This window comes from Odontesthes bonariensis, chromosome 14 (genome assembly GCF_027942865.1).
Source record: "Odontesthes bonariensis isolate fOdoBon6 chromosome 14, fOdoBon6.hap1, whole genome shotgun sequence".
Lineage (NCBI taxonomy): Eukaryota > Metazoa > Chordata > Actinopteri > Atheriniformes > Atherinopsidae > Odontesthes > Odontesthes bonariensis.
Window position 1 is genome coordinate 12,786,608 of NC_134519.1, and position 16,694 is coordinate 12,803,301.

The 16,694-nt window shown below is 39.2% G+C and overlaps 1 protein-coding gene across 2 annotated transcripts in view; it reads left to right on the forward strand.

Moving 5' to 3' along the window:
• LOC142398781 (retinal-specific phospholipid-transporting ATPase ABCA4-like) overlaps nt 1-13,603 on the forward strand; it is a 41,046-nt gene extending 27,443 nt beyond the window's left edge. Inside the window, exons 27-50 of one of the 2 annotated variants that reach the window (XM_075482949.1) lie at nt 509-563; nt 790-849; nt 1,278-1,438; nt 1,645-1,769; nt 2,001-2,099; nt 2,340-2,621; nt 2,792-2,824; nt 2,916-3,021; nt 3,110-3,184; nt 3,343-3,512; nt 4,105-4,282; nt 4,448-4,563; nt 5,382-5,529; nt 6,961-7,084; nt 7,489-7,618; nt 7,757-7,877; nt 8,979-9,041; nt 9,448-9,554; nt 10,190-10,331; nt 10,569-10,703; nt 11,001-11,104; nt 11,339-11,431; nt 11,772-12,021; nt 12,934-13,603. In XM_075482949.1, the coding sequence (XP_075339064.1) occupies nt 509-563; nt 790-849; nt 1,278-1,438; nt 1,645-1,769; nt 2,001-2,099; nt 2,340-2,621; nt 2,792-2,824; nt 2,916-3,021; nt 3,110-3,184; nt 3,343-3,512; nt 4,105-4,282; nt 4,448-4,563; nt 5,382-5,529; nt 6,961-7,084; nt 7,489-7,618; nt 7,757-7,877; nt 8,979-9,041; nt 9,448-9,554; nt 10,190-10,331; nt 10,569-10,703; nt 11,001-11,104; nt 11,339-11,431; nt 11,772-12,021; nt 12,934-13,053 (2,997 nt within the window). In that variant the 3' untranslated portion in view covers nt 13,054-13,603. Of the gene's footprint in view, nt 1-508; nt 564-789; nt 850-1,277; nt 1,439-1,644; nt 1,770-2,000; nt 2,100-2,339; nt 2,622-2,791; nt 2,825-2,915; nt 3,022-3,109; nt 3,185-3,342; nt 3,513-4,104; nt 4,283-4,447; nt 4,564-5,381; nt 5,530-6,960; nt 7,085-7,488; nt 7,619-7,756; nt 7,878-8,978; nt 9,042-9,447; nt 9,555-10,189; nt 10,332-10,568; nt 10,704-11,000; nt 11,105-11,338; nt 11,432-11,771; nt 12,022-12,933 lie in introns of those variants that run through there. The other variant, XM_075482950.1, reaches the window with a different exon arrangement.
• Nucleotides 13,604-16,694: the final 3,091 nt, after the last annotated feature.

The window sequence follows — 16,694 nt, forward strand, 5'->3', positions numbered from 1 at the left end:
TTAAATAGCATTCAAACTACCTTGGGGTGCCAGGTAGCTGAGATGGCTGAGTGGGTGCTCCATGTAGGGAGGCTGAAGCTCCTCAGTGCAGCTGTCCCAGGTTTTTGAAGAATGCTGGATGAAAATACAAAGATTGCTGAAGGTACAACAGGATAGTTTTCCTAAACACACTTAAAAATCCGCAATCAACTCGTTGGTGTGTTCTAAGGTGTCTTTCACAGCCTACGATCTAAAATGATCCAAAATCTGTGGACAGGCCCAATTTTGGGCACGGAATTGTGCAAAAAGAAATAGACCCTCAACACTGCAGGAATAACATAAACTAATAAGACTCTTCTACGGGCTGTTTTTAAGTGTTCATAAGCTAGATATTCACAGTAGTGGAAATATTGCGTGCCTCTGTTGTTCTGAAATGACAAACTTCTATTCTTTCAGAATTGATAGAAAGAACGTGTATTTTATGCACTAAAAGTTTTGAAAGTTGAAGGGGGATCTCTTTTCTTTCCAGATATTCATAAAGGTCACCGCAGATGGAGAGGCAGCGAATAATGCCACCACAGCTGGTAAATGCCACCACTGATGCTCTACTCGGCATTTTCCTGGAACTGAATTCCTGATCTGTTGTCTGTCTGTCTAACGTGTTGTTAATCCATTCGTCCCACATCTGTATTTATTATGCTGCGACTCTTTCTGAATCCCCTGGCTGAGTTATACCTGTGACTTGAACAGTAGTTGCAGCTATAAATTGTACTTGTGATGTGGTTTGTCTGTGTTTTCTCCCACCTCTAGAGCAGTGGATGTTACAAGGAAGAAAAAATGGCTCCAAAGTTGGTGTAGAAGGAGATGAAGGTCAACAGGCACTTGACAGAACTCTACCATAAAAACCTGGGTTGACTTAGAGAAATATTTGTCTGTCATCAGTTAGATTTCCACGTTCATGAGGGCATTTCATTTTAACTTTTAACATAGTTTATTTGAGTTTCAAGTGACCCAGCTCTAGGAGGTTCAGCAGGTAAAATAAAATAGAAAGCAGGCAGTATATAGCATTTATTACTGCTACTTACATGCCCTTTTTCAGCTTCATACATTTTCTCACATGCCTACTTGCGCAGTGCTCAGACAAGAAAGATGATGTAAATCTATGCGCCTTGGCTTGCAGGGGAACTCTGCTGTAGCGTTGATCCAAAGCCAATCAATAATTATTGCCTGGAAAATGTTTTTTCTTCCAAATACATCTCAAGTGTAGCGCTTACTGTATGTTTTCTTGTTGACCATAGAAAAGAATGATGTGAATGGCACTTACCATGCATCTGACAGCAGCGCAGGAAAGGGCTCGCGGCAGGTGAAAGGTAACACCCTGATCCTGAAGCAGTTCCATGCTCTGTTGGTCAAGAGATTCCATCACGCCATAAGAAGCCAGAAAGACTTCCTGGCACAGGTACTGGATTTGACTTGGCCCATGGTGTCACATGTGATCATTTTGACAAACAAGGAGAAGAAAATCCCTCATGATAAAAAAAAAAAGAAGCCCCCCCCCCCCCCCTTTTTTTTAGGAAAATTTGATTGAATGAATCTGCATATGTGAATGTTATATCAAAACATTTCACCTTTTTGTCCTTCTGACCTGCGACTATATGTTTTCAGATCGTCCTTCCTGCCAGTTTTGTCCTCATATCTCTGATCTTTACCATGGTTGTCCCCCCATTTGGAGAGTATCCCAGTCTGACTCTGACCCCCTGGATGTACGGACAGCAGTTCACCTTCATCAGGTCAGACCTCAATACCCATATTCTGAAACTATTTCTGAAACACCATCCATAGATGGACATAGAGCTAGGTGCCCTTTAAATTAAGTTCACATTCAGAAATAATCTTCAACAAAGCCCTTAGATAAATTCCCAGACACATTTAAGGGATTGATTTGGTGGATTCTGCTTATCTTTCTCCACTCAGTATCATGAAAATGATTTTGTTTATGTATTTCTTTCCACCACCTTAAGCAATGAGCGACCGTATGACCCCAAAATGAAACACTTCACTGAGCGCTTTTTGAACCCACCGGGCCTGGGAACAAGATGCATGCTGGGAGAACCGCTTGAGTGAGTATTAAGACAAGGCATGGAATAAAAGCTGTCTCACAATTGTTGCTTCCTAGAACATCCCAGGCTCATGTCTCACGTCTCATGGCATGCCGGGCAAAACACAAATAAAAGTAGAATTCAGAAATTGGCAGATTGTCTAAACATAACATATCAAACAAAAACCTTTATTGTTACAAGTTTATAAATATGTCATCTTCTCCTGAATGCTTTGCTCAACATCCACTCCTGTCCCATCAGGATGCCCTGCAATTACAGTGCCCCAGAGTGGGAGCAGCCTAACGTCTCCCCTGTGGTCATGAACATCTTAAAGAGTCCAGAGTGGAGCCAGCAAAACCCATCACCTACCTGCCAGTGCAGCACCAGTAAGAAACTGACTATGATGCCAATCTGCCCCGTTGGTGCAGGAGGCATTCCACCTCGCCAACGATTGGAGGCCACAGGAGACACCATGTTGGATCTGACAGACAGGAACATTTCTGACCACTTGGTCAAAACCTATCCCAGTCTCATCAGAACCAGGTAGGTCTGAATGGAGTCGACAGGAAGAAGTTAAAATGACTAAAGTTTGCAAAACTCTGGAGATGACGATGACACAAACAAAAGCACAACGTTTCTTTACGGTTAAAGAATATCTGAAGCATGCTCTGACTTTGTATACATTGAAATGATCTCTGAATTCTATTTTACAGTTTGAAGAGTAAATACTGGGTGAACGAACAAAGGTAATTTTATTTCCGCAAGCCTATGTTTTGTCTTAGTCTCTGGCTTTTTTCTGGCTTTGGGATACCGACTATAAATCTTTTCTATCATCAGATATGGAGGCCTCTCAGTAGGAGGACAACTTCCCATCCTGGATGTGAGCCCCAAAGACATCCAGGATGTTTTTCATCAACTCGGACGAACGCTCAACATAACCGGAGTAATTCTTAATCAGTTGTTTATTTCAGACAGAAGAGTAGATTGTAGAAACCATCAAGTCAGCTTATAATGTGCATTGTTGTTCACAGGGTCACTACTGCAGACTTGCACTAAGGGACATTGGTACATTTTTGAGATACATGGAGAGTGAATTCAATGTAAAGGTGAGATATTTGGTTGATTTACCAGATACACTTTCACTTAAAATAATAAAGCTTGCACTAAAGGAAGACCTGCTTTCATGCTCTGAATTATAAATCCTCAGTAATGATCAAATCTGGCAGTTTTGACATTTTTTTAATTAACTCCACTCTTCTGTTAGGTATGGTACAATAACAAAGGCTGGCATGCAATGGTAGCCTTCATGAATGTGGCCAATAATGCCATTCTGAGAGCCTTCCTTCCCCCTTCTGCCAAAGCTGTTGAGTTTGGCATCACCGCCATCAACCATCCATTGAACCTCACCAAAGAGCAGCTTTCAGAAGTCACCGTGTAAGTACTACCTTTAAATTCAGACAGTTATTTTTCATTTCAAACTTTTGTTTGTTCATGAAAATAAATAATAGGACATAAAACAGTTTATACTCACAAGAGTTGCTAATTGAATGCTAGAATTGTATTTTTTTTTTATTGTCACGGTAGTTTTGCTCTTTAAAATAAATACATAGAAATCAATCAAAGTCTTTTAGTGCATTTTACTCCCTTTGTGATATTAACTGTGCAAGATTACCATATTTAGCTTAATTATCTTCTGGGTAGGTTCATTTATTTTTCTATGCATATTGAGAAAACAGCATAGATGTAATTCATTGGACAAATTATGTGATTATTTTGAGGAACATTAAAGCTTCAAATCATTTTTACTTGCAATGATATAAAATCCGGCTTTCTGACAAAGCATGGATCCTTTTCTTTCCCCAGTTTGATTTAGCCTTATTTCTAAGAAAATTTCATGTCGGTGTGAGTTTGCAGGACAACATTTCTTAAAAAACAATGCTTTGTTTTGTCTTGTGGCATTAAAATACCCAGACCAGTATACAGAGTACTGACCTTGTCTGCTTCTCTCTCCCCCCCCCACTCTCAGGCTGACCACTTCTGTGGACGCTGTGGTGGCAATCTGTGTTATTTTCGCCATGTCCTTCATCCCTGCCAGCTTCGTCCTCTACCTCATTCAGGAGCGAGTAACCAAAGCCAAGCACCTGCAGTTTGTCAGTGGGGTCAGTCCTTTAGTCTACTGGGTGGCCAACTTCTCCTGGGACATGGTAAGTGAGGCCACGCCGTGTTTTATAAGTTGATATATGTCAATTCAACTTGGTATTTTTTATTTAGCCCTGAAGGGACTTGCTTTGTAGGACTTATATTTATATATTTCCTTGTTTTATGTAAGTTCTGTTCTCATTGTTCACTCTTAACGTTTGTTCCCTCAGATGAACTACTCACTCAGCACTGCAATGGTGGTTGGCATTTTCATTGCTTTTGACAAAAAGTGTTACACATCAAAAGCCAACCTGCCAGCACTGATAGCACTGCTTCTCCTATACGGGTAAGCTACCACCTTTTTTTATTCTTTATTTTTTTTAAACATATATTGGTTTTTCATGTTAATATAACAACATCCAACAATTTAAACATCCAAAACATATGGCAGTAAAGAAAATAATAATTAAATGATTAAAAAAGATACAATAAACCGCAGTAATTAGACAGCAAATTACTGTGCAATGAATATGAAATAATGAAAATAATAAAAATAAATAAGTAAATTAACACACACATAAATAAAAAATAATAATAATAATAATAAATAGAAAAAAAGAATTTAAAATGTAGGTTACAGCTTGCACTCCCAACAACAAATTAAATAATTTTCATCATCTCATTCTCCCTCCCTCAACAGTTCCAGAAATATCTTCCAAACATCATAAAATTCAGAAGCCTTCTTTCTAACAATATAGGTCAGTTTCTCAAGAGCCAAACTTGATGTTAAGTTATTTAACCAGAGGGTAAAAGAGGGGCAATAAACAAAGGTCAAGCTGCTATCTTTTTTGTTTTGATTTACATTTTGAAAAGTTGTTAATCAAAGTGTAATAATAATAATAACAAAGAATAAAAAGGATAAGGATACGATATTGAATGCAAATCGTGCCTTAATGGATGGTTTTAGCAGGATGTCTCACATCTAAGACAAATAAACATGTTATGAATGAGACTGTAAGTAAATAAGCATCCCACCACCAAGAGAATTTAGAAAGAAATGATAAAATCCATAGAAGTCACAAAAGGCAGGGAACTAAGTTAAGCATGCAGATTAATATGCTGGTGATTGAGTACATATTTATCCTTTTGTGTTCTGTCCTTCAGGTGGTCAGTGACGCCGATGATGTACCCCATGTCCTACATATTCAACATCCCAAGCACTGCATATGTGTCCCTGTCCTGCATCAACCTGTTTATCGGCATCAACACGAGCGCCATAACCTTCATTTTGGAACTTTTTGAAAACAATCGGGTAAGGACAATTAAATGCTTTCAAAAGGAAATAAATGACCAAGTCGACTGATCTCTGTTAAGTTCTGCTGTCTCAAAATGTTCCAGTCTTTAAAAATATAGGTCTATAATATATATCTATAAATGGCAATTATTTAAAATGCATTTAATTCATCCTAGTAAGAGACACCCTGTGCAAGTGAACAGTATTGTAAATCCTTACCACCGTTTCTCCACCATTTTGAATAAACCTTTCATCGTAAATATGAAACAATTCAGCTTGAGATCATTACAAATCAGTATTTTGTCACAGTGTGGCCGGATTAAAATGAAAAAATGTTGCTCCCATTTGGCTGCAAGTGTAAAAAAAATGCTATGTTTTCTGAATATTTAGCTGTGTTGAAGTTGTCCAAAAAAGGGAAAATGATTTCATGTCAGTGTGGTCTTCAGTCTGCTTTGGGTGCTACAGGGCAGACTAGTGTGTAATCAAGATGGGCCATGAGTTGGAGATAAAAATGAAGTAAGGTCTCAAGCTTTTGTTGTAGTGTGTGTAAAATTAGACAGTGCAGGTTTCTCGAAGCAGGAGTTGACTAGCCGGATAAGAACATTACCAAAAGACTTTGTGGTATGTCGGGATAGTGTGACAGTGAGTGCATGACACCTTGACCCTGACATTGAAGAATGTAGTGTAGCTGGATAAGCATGGAGTCTGGTCGGTGGTATGGTATAAGCAATGGAACATACTTGTGAAAAATAAGTTGTTCTGCATATGGAAGACAAAGATAACAACTGCTTAAAGTTTTTTTGTCAAGAGTAGAAAAAGAGGAGTTGGATAAAACTTGAGGGAAATGGCACAGATGCCGCTCTCATTGTGGCTTGCTCGGTCAAAGAACCGAGATGGTGCTCAAACCAAAACCAGGTGGTTCCCTTCACTGCACATCTGTTCTTTGCTTATCCCACAACAGATGAGTCATAAGATGCACCGTAGGTGGATTGAGCCATATTCCTGCTGTGTTTATATTCCCAAGGGTGTAAATAGGTTTGTCTGAGTGTTATCAACAAGTAAACATCATTCCACCTTGTTAAATACATGGCCACCGTTTAAAAAGGTTCAGTTTTTAGTTGTTTTTTTTCCTGTGTACACAAACAGAGACATCTCCCATTAAAATGTGTAATTAAAGTAAAAAAAAATACATTCACACCAGTGTTATATGAAGGAACTTGAGGTGTGGCTCAAAAAAATGTCATCTACCTAGGTTTAGCTTATATGACATATTCATGCCGAAATTCTAAATTTTAAATTGTGTTACTTAATATGATACATTAAGCACAATTTAGCCCAAGGTGTTTCTGACAAAACACCCATTATCAGATTAAGCCTGATATTCCTGAGCGTTTATGTGTCTTCTTTTTATCAGGGAAATGTAATTAGGATGTGCTTTTGTGTTCGCAGTCTTTGCTAATGTTCAATGAGTGGCTGAAGAAATGCCTGCTGGTGTTCCCTCACTTCTGCCTGGGGCGGGGACTGATCGACATGGCCATGAATCAGGCTGTTACCGATGTGTATGCCAGGTTCGGTGAGTGCTGTGCACCGTTTCCCAGTCTCACACGTTGAAGTTTCTGTGTTGCACACATTTTCCAGTGAAAAGGAACGAAAAAAATTTCACAAAAGCTTTTAGAAACAAATGACTTAGGTCAACTATAACCGCTCTTACTGTCAGGAAAAAATATGTTTTTACAGGAATTAAGTGCTTGAATAAAAGGTAATTGGACTTCTTGATGAAAGCTTGAAGGCTCTTTAAGAACCAAGAAAGAAAATGTCAAATTCCCTTTAATTGACGCACTTAGGGTTACCTAACCTGAATGACTGGGAATCTACACAGAGATGTGTTGAGAGCTTGCGAGTTATACTGTTTGACTTCTTTTTTTAGCCACTGAAAAACTGCTTGATTTTTAGCACACACCTTGTCTCTGTTTCTAGGTGAAGAGTACACAAAGGACCCTTTCCGGTGGGACTTTGTAGGAAAAAACATTGCCTTTATGACAGTGGAAGGCTTTGTGTACTTTATAATCAATCTTCTGATCCAGTACCGGTTCTTCTTGGACCACTGGTAAGGGCCTGGATAAGGACTAACTTAACTTTTACATAAACAGCAGTAATATAATCAAGAAAAGTACTTTCACACACGTTTAGAAAGCTGATTCCGGTTAAGGTGTATCTCTGTATATATTTTTCCGTTATTGCTCAGGTTATCAGACTATAAGCATACTCCAATAAAAGATGAGGACGATGATGTGGCAGCAGAGAGGAAGAGGATTTATGATGGAGGGAACAAGACAGACATCCTACACATCAGGGATCTCTCCAAGGTAAAAAAAAACAAAAAAAAAACATGCCTGTGACAGCATAATGATATGTACGTTTCATGTTATACTTTGAAAAATGTAACAGCGTATTCAATATACATTATTCAGCCACATCATTAAAACCCCAGACAGGTAAAGCGCAGAACACTGATCATCGCATTACAATGCAATGTTCTGCTGCGAACACTTGAGTCCTGGCATTTATGTGGATGTGGATGTGCTGAGGCTCACTGTCATGGCCACAGCACTCCGTTATGGCAGCAGCCTCCACCAGCAGGATGATGCACTCCACAAGATTATTCAGAAAACATTAGACATCCAAATCCTTGTTTTGAAAAACATTACAAAGAATCCTGCCCCACAAACTCCCCATATTCCAGTCTGATCCAGCACCTGTCGGATGCAGCAACAAACACAGACGTCCCTCGTCCCACATTCCACAGAAAACAAGCACATCACACAGATGCCCCAACTCGCAGCCCACAGGACCCAAATGGTCCACTGTTATTGTCCTAGTAACTGGCAGTATCCTCCTTGGAGGCAACACAATGTGGGCATACAGTTTTAGGCCGTTGGTCATGTTATGGCAGATCTGTGTACGCTTCTGGCGTTCCTCCAGGCCATTCTGCAATATAATTCAAGTCTTTGTGCATTTCAAATTCTGCTTGATTTTCAATAAACTTTTTCAACCAAATGAAATATTGAAAAAAGACTGCATAAGTGTCCACGGGTACATCCACACAACATCAGTGGGATAACTGCCAGATACAAAAGAGTAAACAAAAGATATACCATGATTTTAGAATATAGCAAAAAATGGACACATTGATACGCAGTAACAACAACAACAGACCTGTTTCAGTCCTGTCAAGCAGAAATTGAAGAAAATTAACTTGTTGAATATTCAGAATATCCTATGAAAAGAACATTGATTAAAAAAAACCTCATTTTCACTACAATAACTTTCATATAGTAACTAATATCTCATTAAAGATAATGACCATGAGTGGATATTGAGTGGATTCCTTTTAACGTATGATTTTATTTCAGAGGTATAAGTCCAGTAAATTGAGTTATTCTTGTTTCCCTGTCTTCTCTGCACAGACATATGTGGGCAGAAAGAGGGCAGCTGTGGACCGGGTTTGTGTGGGAGTCACTGCCGGAGAGGTAAAGTCACTGAGTTCATTTATACCGAGATCTACTTCTCTCTTTCTGTTTACCACAAGTTCTGTCTGTCTGGCTTTGTTCAAGTAAACATCTATACTGATTTAGCTTCCGGCATGAGTAACAGAGATGCTGTATGACGTGCAAATCTATATCTATCTCTGGTCTTGTTTTATCCAGGAGACCTAGTTGAATGTCTTTGTTTATAGTCCCATATCTCTTCTAATAATACATTCACAATAATGCAGGTTTTTAGTCATAATGTTTAGTTCATGACTAATTAGTTATTAGTTTAGTTTTTAGAGTTTCATAATGATATTAGTCCTTATTCTTTGAATAAGCATCAGTGTATCTTTTTCAGCTTTTGGTGTCCTTGTATTGACGGCATGATTATTCTTTTTCTTGTTAGTGCTTCGGTCTTCTGGGAGTTAATGGGGCTGGAAAGACGACAACCTTCAAAATGCTGACGGGTGACACCGATGTTAGCTCTGGAGAGGCCATTGTGGCTGGTTACAGGTATGTGGAGCTCAGTCCAAAAAAAGAAAGAGGAAACGAAAACTGTCTTTTTATGACAACACAACTTCAGCTGAGGACTGCAACCAATGATAGTAAAAAAGATGATCCTGGCTTATCCTGCGAGCTTTACCAACAGCTAAGTGAGTTAGGCAGTTTAAACACAGGAAGGTTGCTCTGACATAATCTGTGTTAATCTGGGCTGATATTAAACTAACAATGTGTCTCTAAACAGAAAAGGGAAGTTTACCAAATAAGGATTAAGAGACAATTTGTTATTAAAGTCCCATTTTGTTTTGGGGATTCTTTAATGGCAACAAACTTCAAATATAGAGGTTTTCCCTGAGAATGTCCCCAGAGAACCGCATTTAGAACTTCAGTTTCAAAGATTCATGTTTGGAAATGACTTTTGTATTATACAGTGGTAATTAACAGCATACTAATGTGTAACTAAAATTTAGATTAAACGCCATTTTTGTTTGTTTGATCACCTTGCTCACAGCTCTGAACAGATTGCTGAAATAATCACCATGTAGTTGTAATGCCATTCAGAAATGTTTGGTACTTTCTTTTCCCTGCCATACTAAATGCCCTGTCAAATCACTGCATTGAGTAGCATTTTGTATCTTATTTTGTAGCATCCTGACAGACATTCTTGATGTGCACCAGAACATGGGCTACTGCCCCCAGTTTGATGCCATCGATGAGCTTCTTACTGGCAGGGAGCATCTCTACCTTTATGCTCGTCTCCGAGGGGTACCTGAGTCGGAGATCCCCAGAGTGAGTAGGACTCCAGCTGCTTTACAAATTAAACTGTCAGAAGATGCTCTGCTACACAAATGACAAAGACATTTTTCTCTGTTGTTCATACTGTTTTTTTTTTTTTTTTTGCAAATTTCTCTGTTATCTAAAGCTTGTTTTGCTCCTTTCATTAAATTTCAACATATTCTTTCATGGAGGTTTCAGTTGACTGTGCGCTGAAGCGGCCACTAAACACAGCTCCTCTTCCTGCTGCAGGTGGCAGAGTGGGGCATCCAGAAGCTGGGCCTGACAGAATACGCAGAGTGCTTCGCTGGAACTTACAGTGGAGGCAACAAGCGCAAACTCTCCACAGCTATCGCAATGATTGGCTGCCCAGCACTGGTGCTGCTGGTGAGTTATCCAATGGCAACAAGCTCCTGAACCTATTGTTTGCTTTCAGGGTTTTATGCAGGGATTCATCAACGAAATGGTCTATGGATCCAGATGGGAGGCCATATGGGTTCAGTCAAGCCTGGGCTTGAATGCTTTATGCGTTGGCAAGAAACTGTGCAGTTCAGTTCAAATTGGCATAAATCTGTGATTTTTGCCATATGCTGATCGAGATAAGGACTCGGTCTTTACCCGTATGGAATTGTGTTCTCAGAGAGTCAGGTTTCTTGTTTGCTTTGTGGTTGTGTGTGTTTTTAGGATGAGCCCACAACAGGAATGGACCCTCACTCTCGGCGCTTCCTGTGGAACGCCATCATGAGTGTCATTCAGGACGGCAGGGCCGTGGTGCTCACATCCCACAGGTTCGACATTTGATAAAAACATTAATCCTCTGCATGCATTTCCCTGCTATAGCTGACCAAACACAGTTAACTGATCTGTCAACAACTGCTGATGAAATCATGAACAGATTATTACTTGCTTGATTTTATTAGATATCTGGGAAAGTATGATGTATTGCTCACAGAAAATAGCATGAAATAGCGGCAGTGAGCAATACATCATCCAACTAAAGATGAATTGTTGTTTTCTACCAGTATGGAGGAGTGTGAGGCTCTGTGCACTCGATTGGCCATCATGGTAAATGGGACCTTCAAGTGTCTGGGTACCATCCAGCATCTCAAATACAAGTAAGAGTTTTTGTTTAGCGGGCCTATACGCACATATTCACACTGTAGTTGCACATATGAACTGGTTCTTTTCTTGCATAATTCAACCCTAAAGTACAGGCTATTAATGGCATCATTATTTATGCTCCAAAAGAGGTAGATTTACAACTACATATATCTAGACTTTGAAAAAACGAACAATTTAAAGTTGCAAAATGTTTTGTAAGGCTTAAAATACATCTATGATGCTGTGGGTCAAATTTATGGTTGGTCAACAAAACAATTCCCAGTGCAGTAACCACTAAAACTACCCCATAAGGAAAAATACAAAATGTTTATGTGTTGCATTTCTTTGATCCAGATTTGGTGACGGCTATGTTGTGACCATGAAAGTCAAGGCAGCAAAAGCCGGCCTGTCCCCAGAGCTGGAGCCTGTAGAGAGCTTCATGGAGAGCTCCTTCCCTGGCTGTGTCCAGCGGGAAAAGCACTACAACACGCTGCAGTATGAGATTGCCTCATCCTCCCTAGCCAGGATATTCCAGCTGGTGGTGTCCAATAAAGACAGACTCAGCATCGAAGACTACTCTATTTCCCAAACAACACTGGACCAGGTGAGAATGAGATGCAACAATGACAACAAACACAATATCACTGTGTTTAAAAAACACAAGGATAACCTCCTGATCTACATTTACACAACATTTAATAAGAAAACACTGAGTCAAAAAAGTCAGAGCCATCTAATCTTAATTTATGAGTTATTAGTTGATAGACAGTTAATGTATGTAAAGACATTCATTGCAGCATGCAGAGAGATGTGATTCAAATCTTCATGGATGGTTGTTTGTAGCTTGGCAACAACTTAATTGATGACGTCACACACAGCATCTGCAGGTAACACAGGGGAACCCTCTTGGTAGACAACATGGACAGGAACACAGCCAACTGTTCAACATCTGGGTCACAAACAAGTTTTGGAATAATTTTCACTTATCTTTAAATAAATAAATCCAATAAAATTGCTGTAAAATGACCTGAAACTAACTGTCCACCAAAATCCCAGAGCTGAAGCTTTTCTGTTGAGAGGCTTGGGCTGAAATTCCTCCAACATCACATGCAAGACTGATCAACAGCCACAAGAAACATTTAGCTGCTAAGAGGTCAAACCGGGATCTGAAAGCAAAGTCTCGTATATTTTGCCTTTTTTTCCCCAAGAAATTAAAGACCAAATGTATTACTCACGCCTCGCCTGTTTAATTAAGTCCTATTAATCTACTTTCAGCGCTTTATGTCATATTTATGCAGAATTGAAATTGTACATAGCTCACAAACTTTAAAGATCTTTTACTGGATTCACCATGTGCTCTGCCCAGGTTTCCCTTATAATTCCTCATGGAAGCAGTGACGGTTGTTTACACACAAGCTGTTCAGAACTCCTTTTTAATCAGCTTTACATTTAAATCTGACTCTTATCATAAAGAAACCCCTTTATCTCACGCTGAATGCGTTTGTGTGTTGTTCAGGTGTTTGTCAACTTTGCTAAGCAACAGACAGCAGAGGACGAGGACGTCACGCTAAGCCGACGCGTACGAAAGGACATTAAGATCTCGCCAGTGAAGCGGAAAAAATTAAGTCCCCCGTAAATGTTCAGACACACATATGTCGAAGTGCTACTCTGTTTTCAACAATTCATCAGCCTCCTTTAATATTTTATAAGCCATGCTGCTTTTGAGATAGTGTTGTCAGTCACCAGTCACTGGTTACTGGTAGAAAGGTTCATTTTTACCGCCACAACCAAACTTGACAAGCCTTTGGGTGTAGATGGGGATTTTTTTCACATGATATAACAGTAACGCAAGCATGCCTGACTCATTACTTTAATTTTAAATAGTTTTTACTCCAACCTGCAGAGACTGATGTAAACACAGCAAGATATTTCATCTTAGACTGAATGGGTTGTATAAATATGTAAATACTGTATGAGTAATGAATACTAAAGCACCCTAGAGGCTGTACATGATTTATTTATCTATTTATTTATCCATTTATTTATTTATTTATTTATATGTTTTTATCTATATCAATGCACACATCTCAATTTTATCTGCTGTGTTTGAATGAAACATTTAATAATGGTTATCAGACTGAATGCAAAACATGTTTACTGTTGCATATTAAAGTATTTCTTTATCTCCTGGGCTTTATACATTGCATGTCGTGTCGTCTCCCAGCGTGAGCACAACATTGCAATACATACTCTCTCGTGTATTTTCAAGGAAAAAAAAACAACCATAGATATAGCTGTACATGAAGAAGAAATCTATTTTGTACAGTTGTTTTAAACACGGCATACATGTGCTGTGCAGTCCAGACATGCTGATTTAACGGTCGTAATTTCACATTGTGTTTGAAGTACTGCATTTGCTATTCAGTGCTACAGCCCTCCCTTGCTTTTCTTAAAAATACTCTGCTTTTGCAGAGAATAATGAAAGGCCTTTCACTCTGCTAAGCGACTGCAGACAGCTTTGCATTGGGGCGACTCTTCTCTGAGTAGCTTGTCACAACCTGGGTTTATCTGACACACAGTCCAATTACTCTTCCTCTGCCGAGAGTGCTGGTGTCATTGCCTAAGGCCGCCCACAAGCTTGAATTTCATTGGCCCCCTCGAATAAATAGAAGGACGTTGGCACTGTTCAATTCCAGGGCTGCTAATGAATTCTCTGGTGGGGATCTCATGCTGCTTTCTGCCCATATGGTCATCTCAATGAGGCTGATGGGAATGAATAGTGCCACTGTGGGGGAGCAAGTCATGCAATAACAGGATGTGCAATGTGTAGTGCTGACCACTCACAAACACCAATGTAAAATGCATTGTGACAAAAATGTATCTTTTTTTTTTGTATTAGAACCAAAAATCTGTTTGTATTCAGTCATCAGCCTTCACATTAAAATGATTAATCAGATTTAGCTTGCATGAGTAAACACCAGATTGAGATTCTAATCTTATGAAATAGGCTGAGGTGACTCATCCAGCCTCTTACTTATTTCTTCTTAGAGCACTTGTTGTTCATTTTTCATTAGCACCCTTACTTGCCAACTCTAAGTGTACTGTATGTAATCACTTCAGTTAAAGTTGGCTCCCTTCTCAAATGTAATGGTGGCTGTGGTTGCTGCATATTTTCTAAGCAACAAGCACATTTTTACCTTTAAATAACTGTTTATTTCAGAGTCTGAACTTACTGACAGGAGCGTTTGCCAATGGACCTGACTTAAGACCTGATTTTACTTTTTACATACCGTATTTTGGAGGGACGACATATGATCAAATCAAATCAAATTTATTTGTATAGCACATTTCATGTACAAACAATTCAAAGTGCTTTACATAAAATAAAAGCATTGCCTCAGGGAGTGTAAGAAGCATTAAAATACATAAAAGAATATAAAGAGAAACAAATAAAATCATTTAAATTAATTTAAAAACAAGCAACAGTGTAGATAAGTTAAAAGATATTTCATGCATAGACACATGAGAACAGAAATGTCTTTAACCTGGATTTAAAAATGTCTCCATTTGGTGAAAGTTTAATCTCCACTGGCAGTTTGTTCCACTTTTTTGCAGCATAACATCTAAATGCTGCTTCTCCATGTTTAGTCTGGACTCAGATCCAAGGACTCAGGTCAGCTGGTCCAGTTCAAAGAGCTCTGTTTATATTCTCTGAACATATCACAGATGTATTTTGGGCCTAAACCGTTCTGGGATTTGTAAACCATCAGCAGGCTTTTAAAATCTATTCTGTGACTGACTGGAAGCCAGTGTAAAGATTTTAAAACTGGTGTGATGTGTTCAGATCTCTTAGTCCGGGTTAAAACTCTAGCAGCAGCGTTCTGGATGAGCTGCAGATGTTTAATGCTCTTTTTGGGAAGTCCAGTTAAAAGAGCATTACAGTAATCGAGTCTACTGGAGATGAATGCATGGATGAGTTTCTCCTGGTCTTTTTGGGAGAGGAAACCTTTAATTCTGTTGATGTTTCTGAGATGGTAAAAAGCTGCCTTGGTGACAGCTTTGATGTGGCTGCTAAAAGTCAGATCTGAGTCTATCAACACTCCGAGGTTACGAACTTGGTCAGTGATTGTAAGGTCCCGAGTTTCAAGATATTTACCAACGCTGACCCTCTTCTCTTTGCTACCAAACAGAATGATCTCAGTTTTGTCTAAATTTAGTTGTAGAAAATTCTCTCTCATCCGGGCGGTTACTTCCTCCAGACACTGACACAGTATGTCTGCTGGGCTGCAGTCGTCCGGTGACAGAGACACATAAAGTTATGTATCGTCTGCATAACTGTGATAATTGATGTTAAAATTCTGCAATATCTGACCCAAAGGGAGCATATACAAGTTAAACAGAAGAGGTCCAAGAATTGACCCCTGGGGGACTCCACATGTCATGGCCACTCGCTCAGATTCATAGCTGCCAATTATGTAACAAAATAACTCTGTTCTCTAAGTAGGACCTGAACCAGTTAAGGACCGCTCCAGAAAGTCCAACCCAGTTTTCCATAATTTTCCATGATAACAAAAAAAAGGGGGGTAACTTTTAAGACATTTGTTTTTGACTGGTGGAATTTAGCCAACCAACTCACTTATATTAATCCTGGAGAATGCAATGAGTGCTAACTCCTCCTGACCATTCATGGCAAGTGAGTATGCATTTATCAGATGGTGCATCATACCATCTGACACTGACCTGCATTCTGTTTTACACAAACTACTCAGTATTGTGTAGATTTCCAAGTATATGTAGTATCGATCGAAACAAAAATAGTGATTACATATGGGCATTCAGCCCTATCTGCCATTCTTGAAATGCTGGAGACAAAACACAGATTTTGACAGCACAATTATTGCATCTCGTCCTGCTTCCTGGTGCAACTCAAAAGTTTTTTTTGCATCTCACAGGAGATATTATTGCTTAACAGTTGTGTTGAAATGAGCTGGAAAAATAATCTTGATTCTCAAGAAATTCTCTGCTGTTCACAAGTGGAAATGGAATCAATCCCACGTAATCTATAATACTACATAGCTGAGGGGAAATCACTGGCACTTGAAGGAAAGTTAGACTTGATAGAATGAAATCTACAACTGACAACAAACAACCAAAATCTACTAAAATCAATCAGTTAAAACGACCACCTTTTGATACCCTCCTTCTCTCCCTAAATGCTTCAATCCTATTGTAACTTGCTGTAGGTAATAGCTGATCGTTACAGATGGTACGATCGAA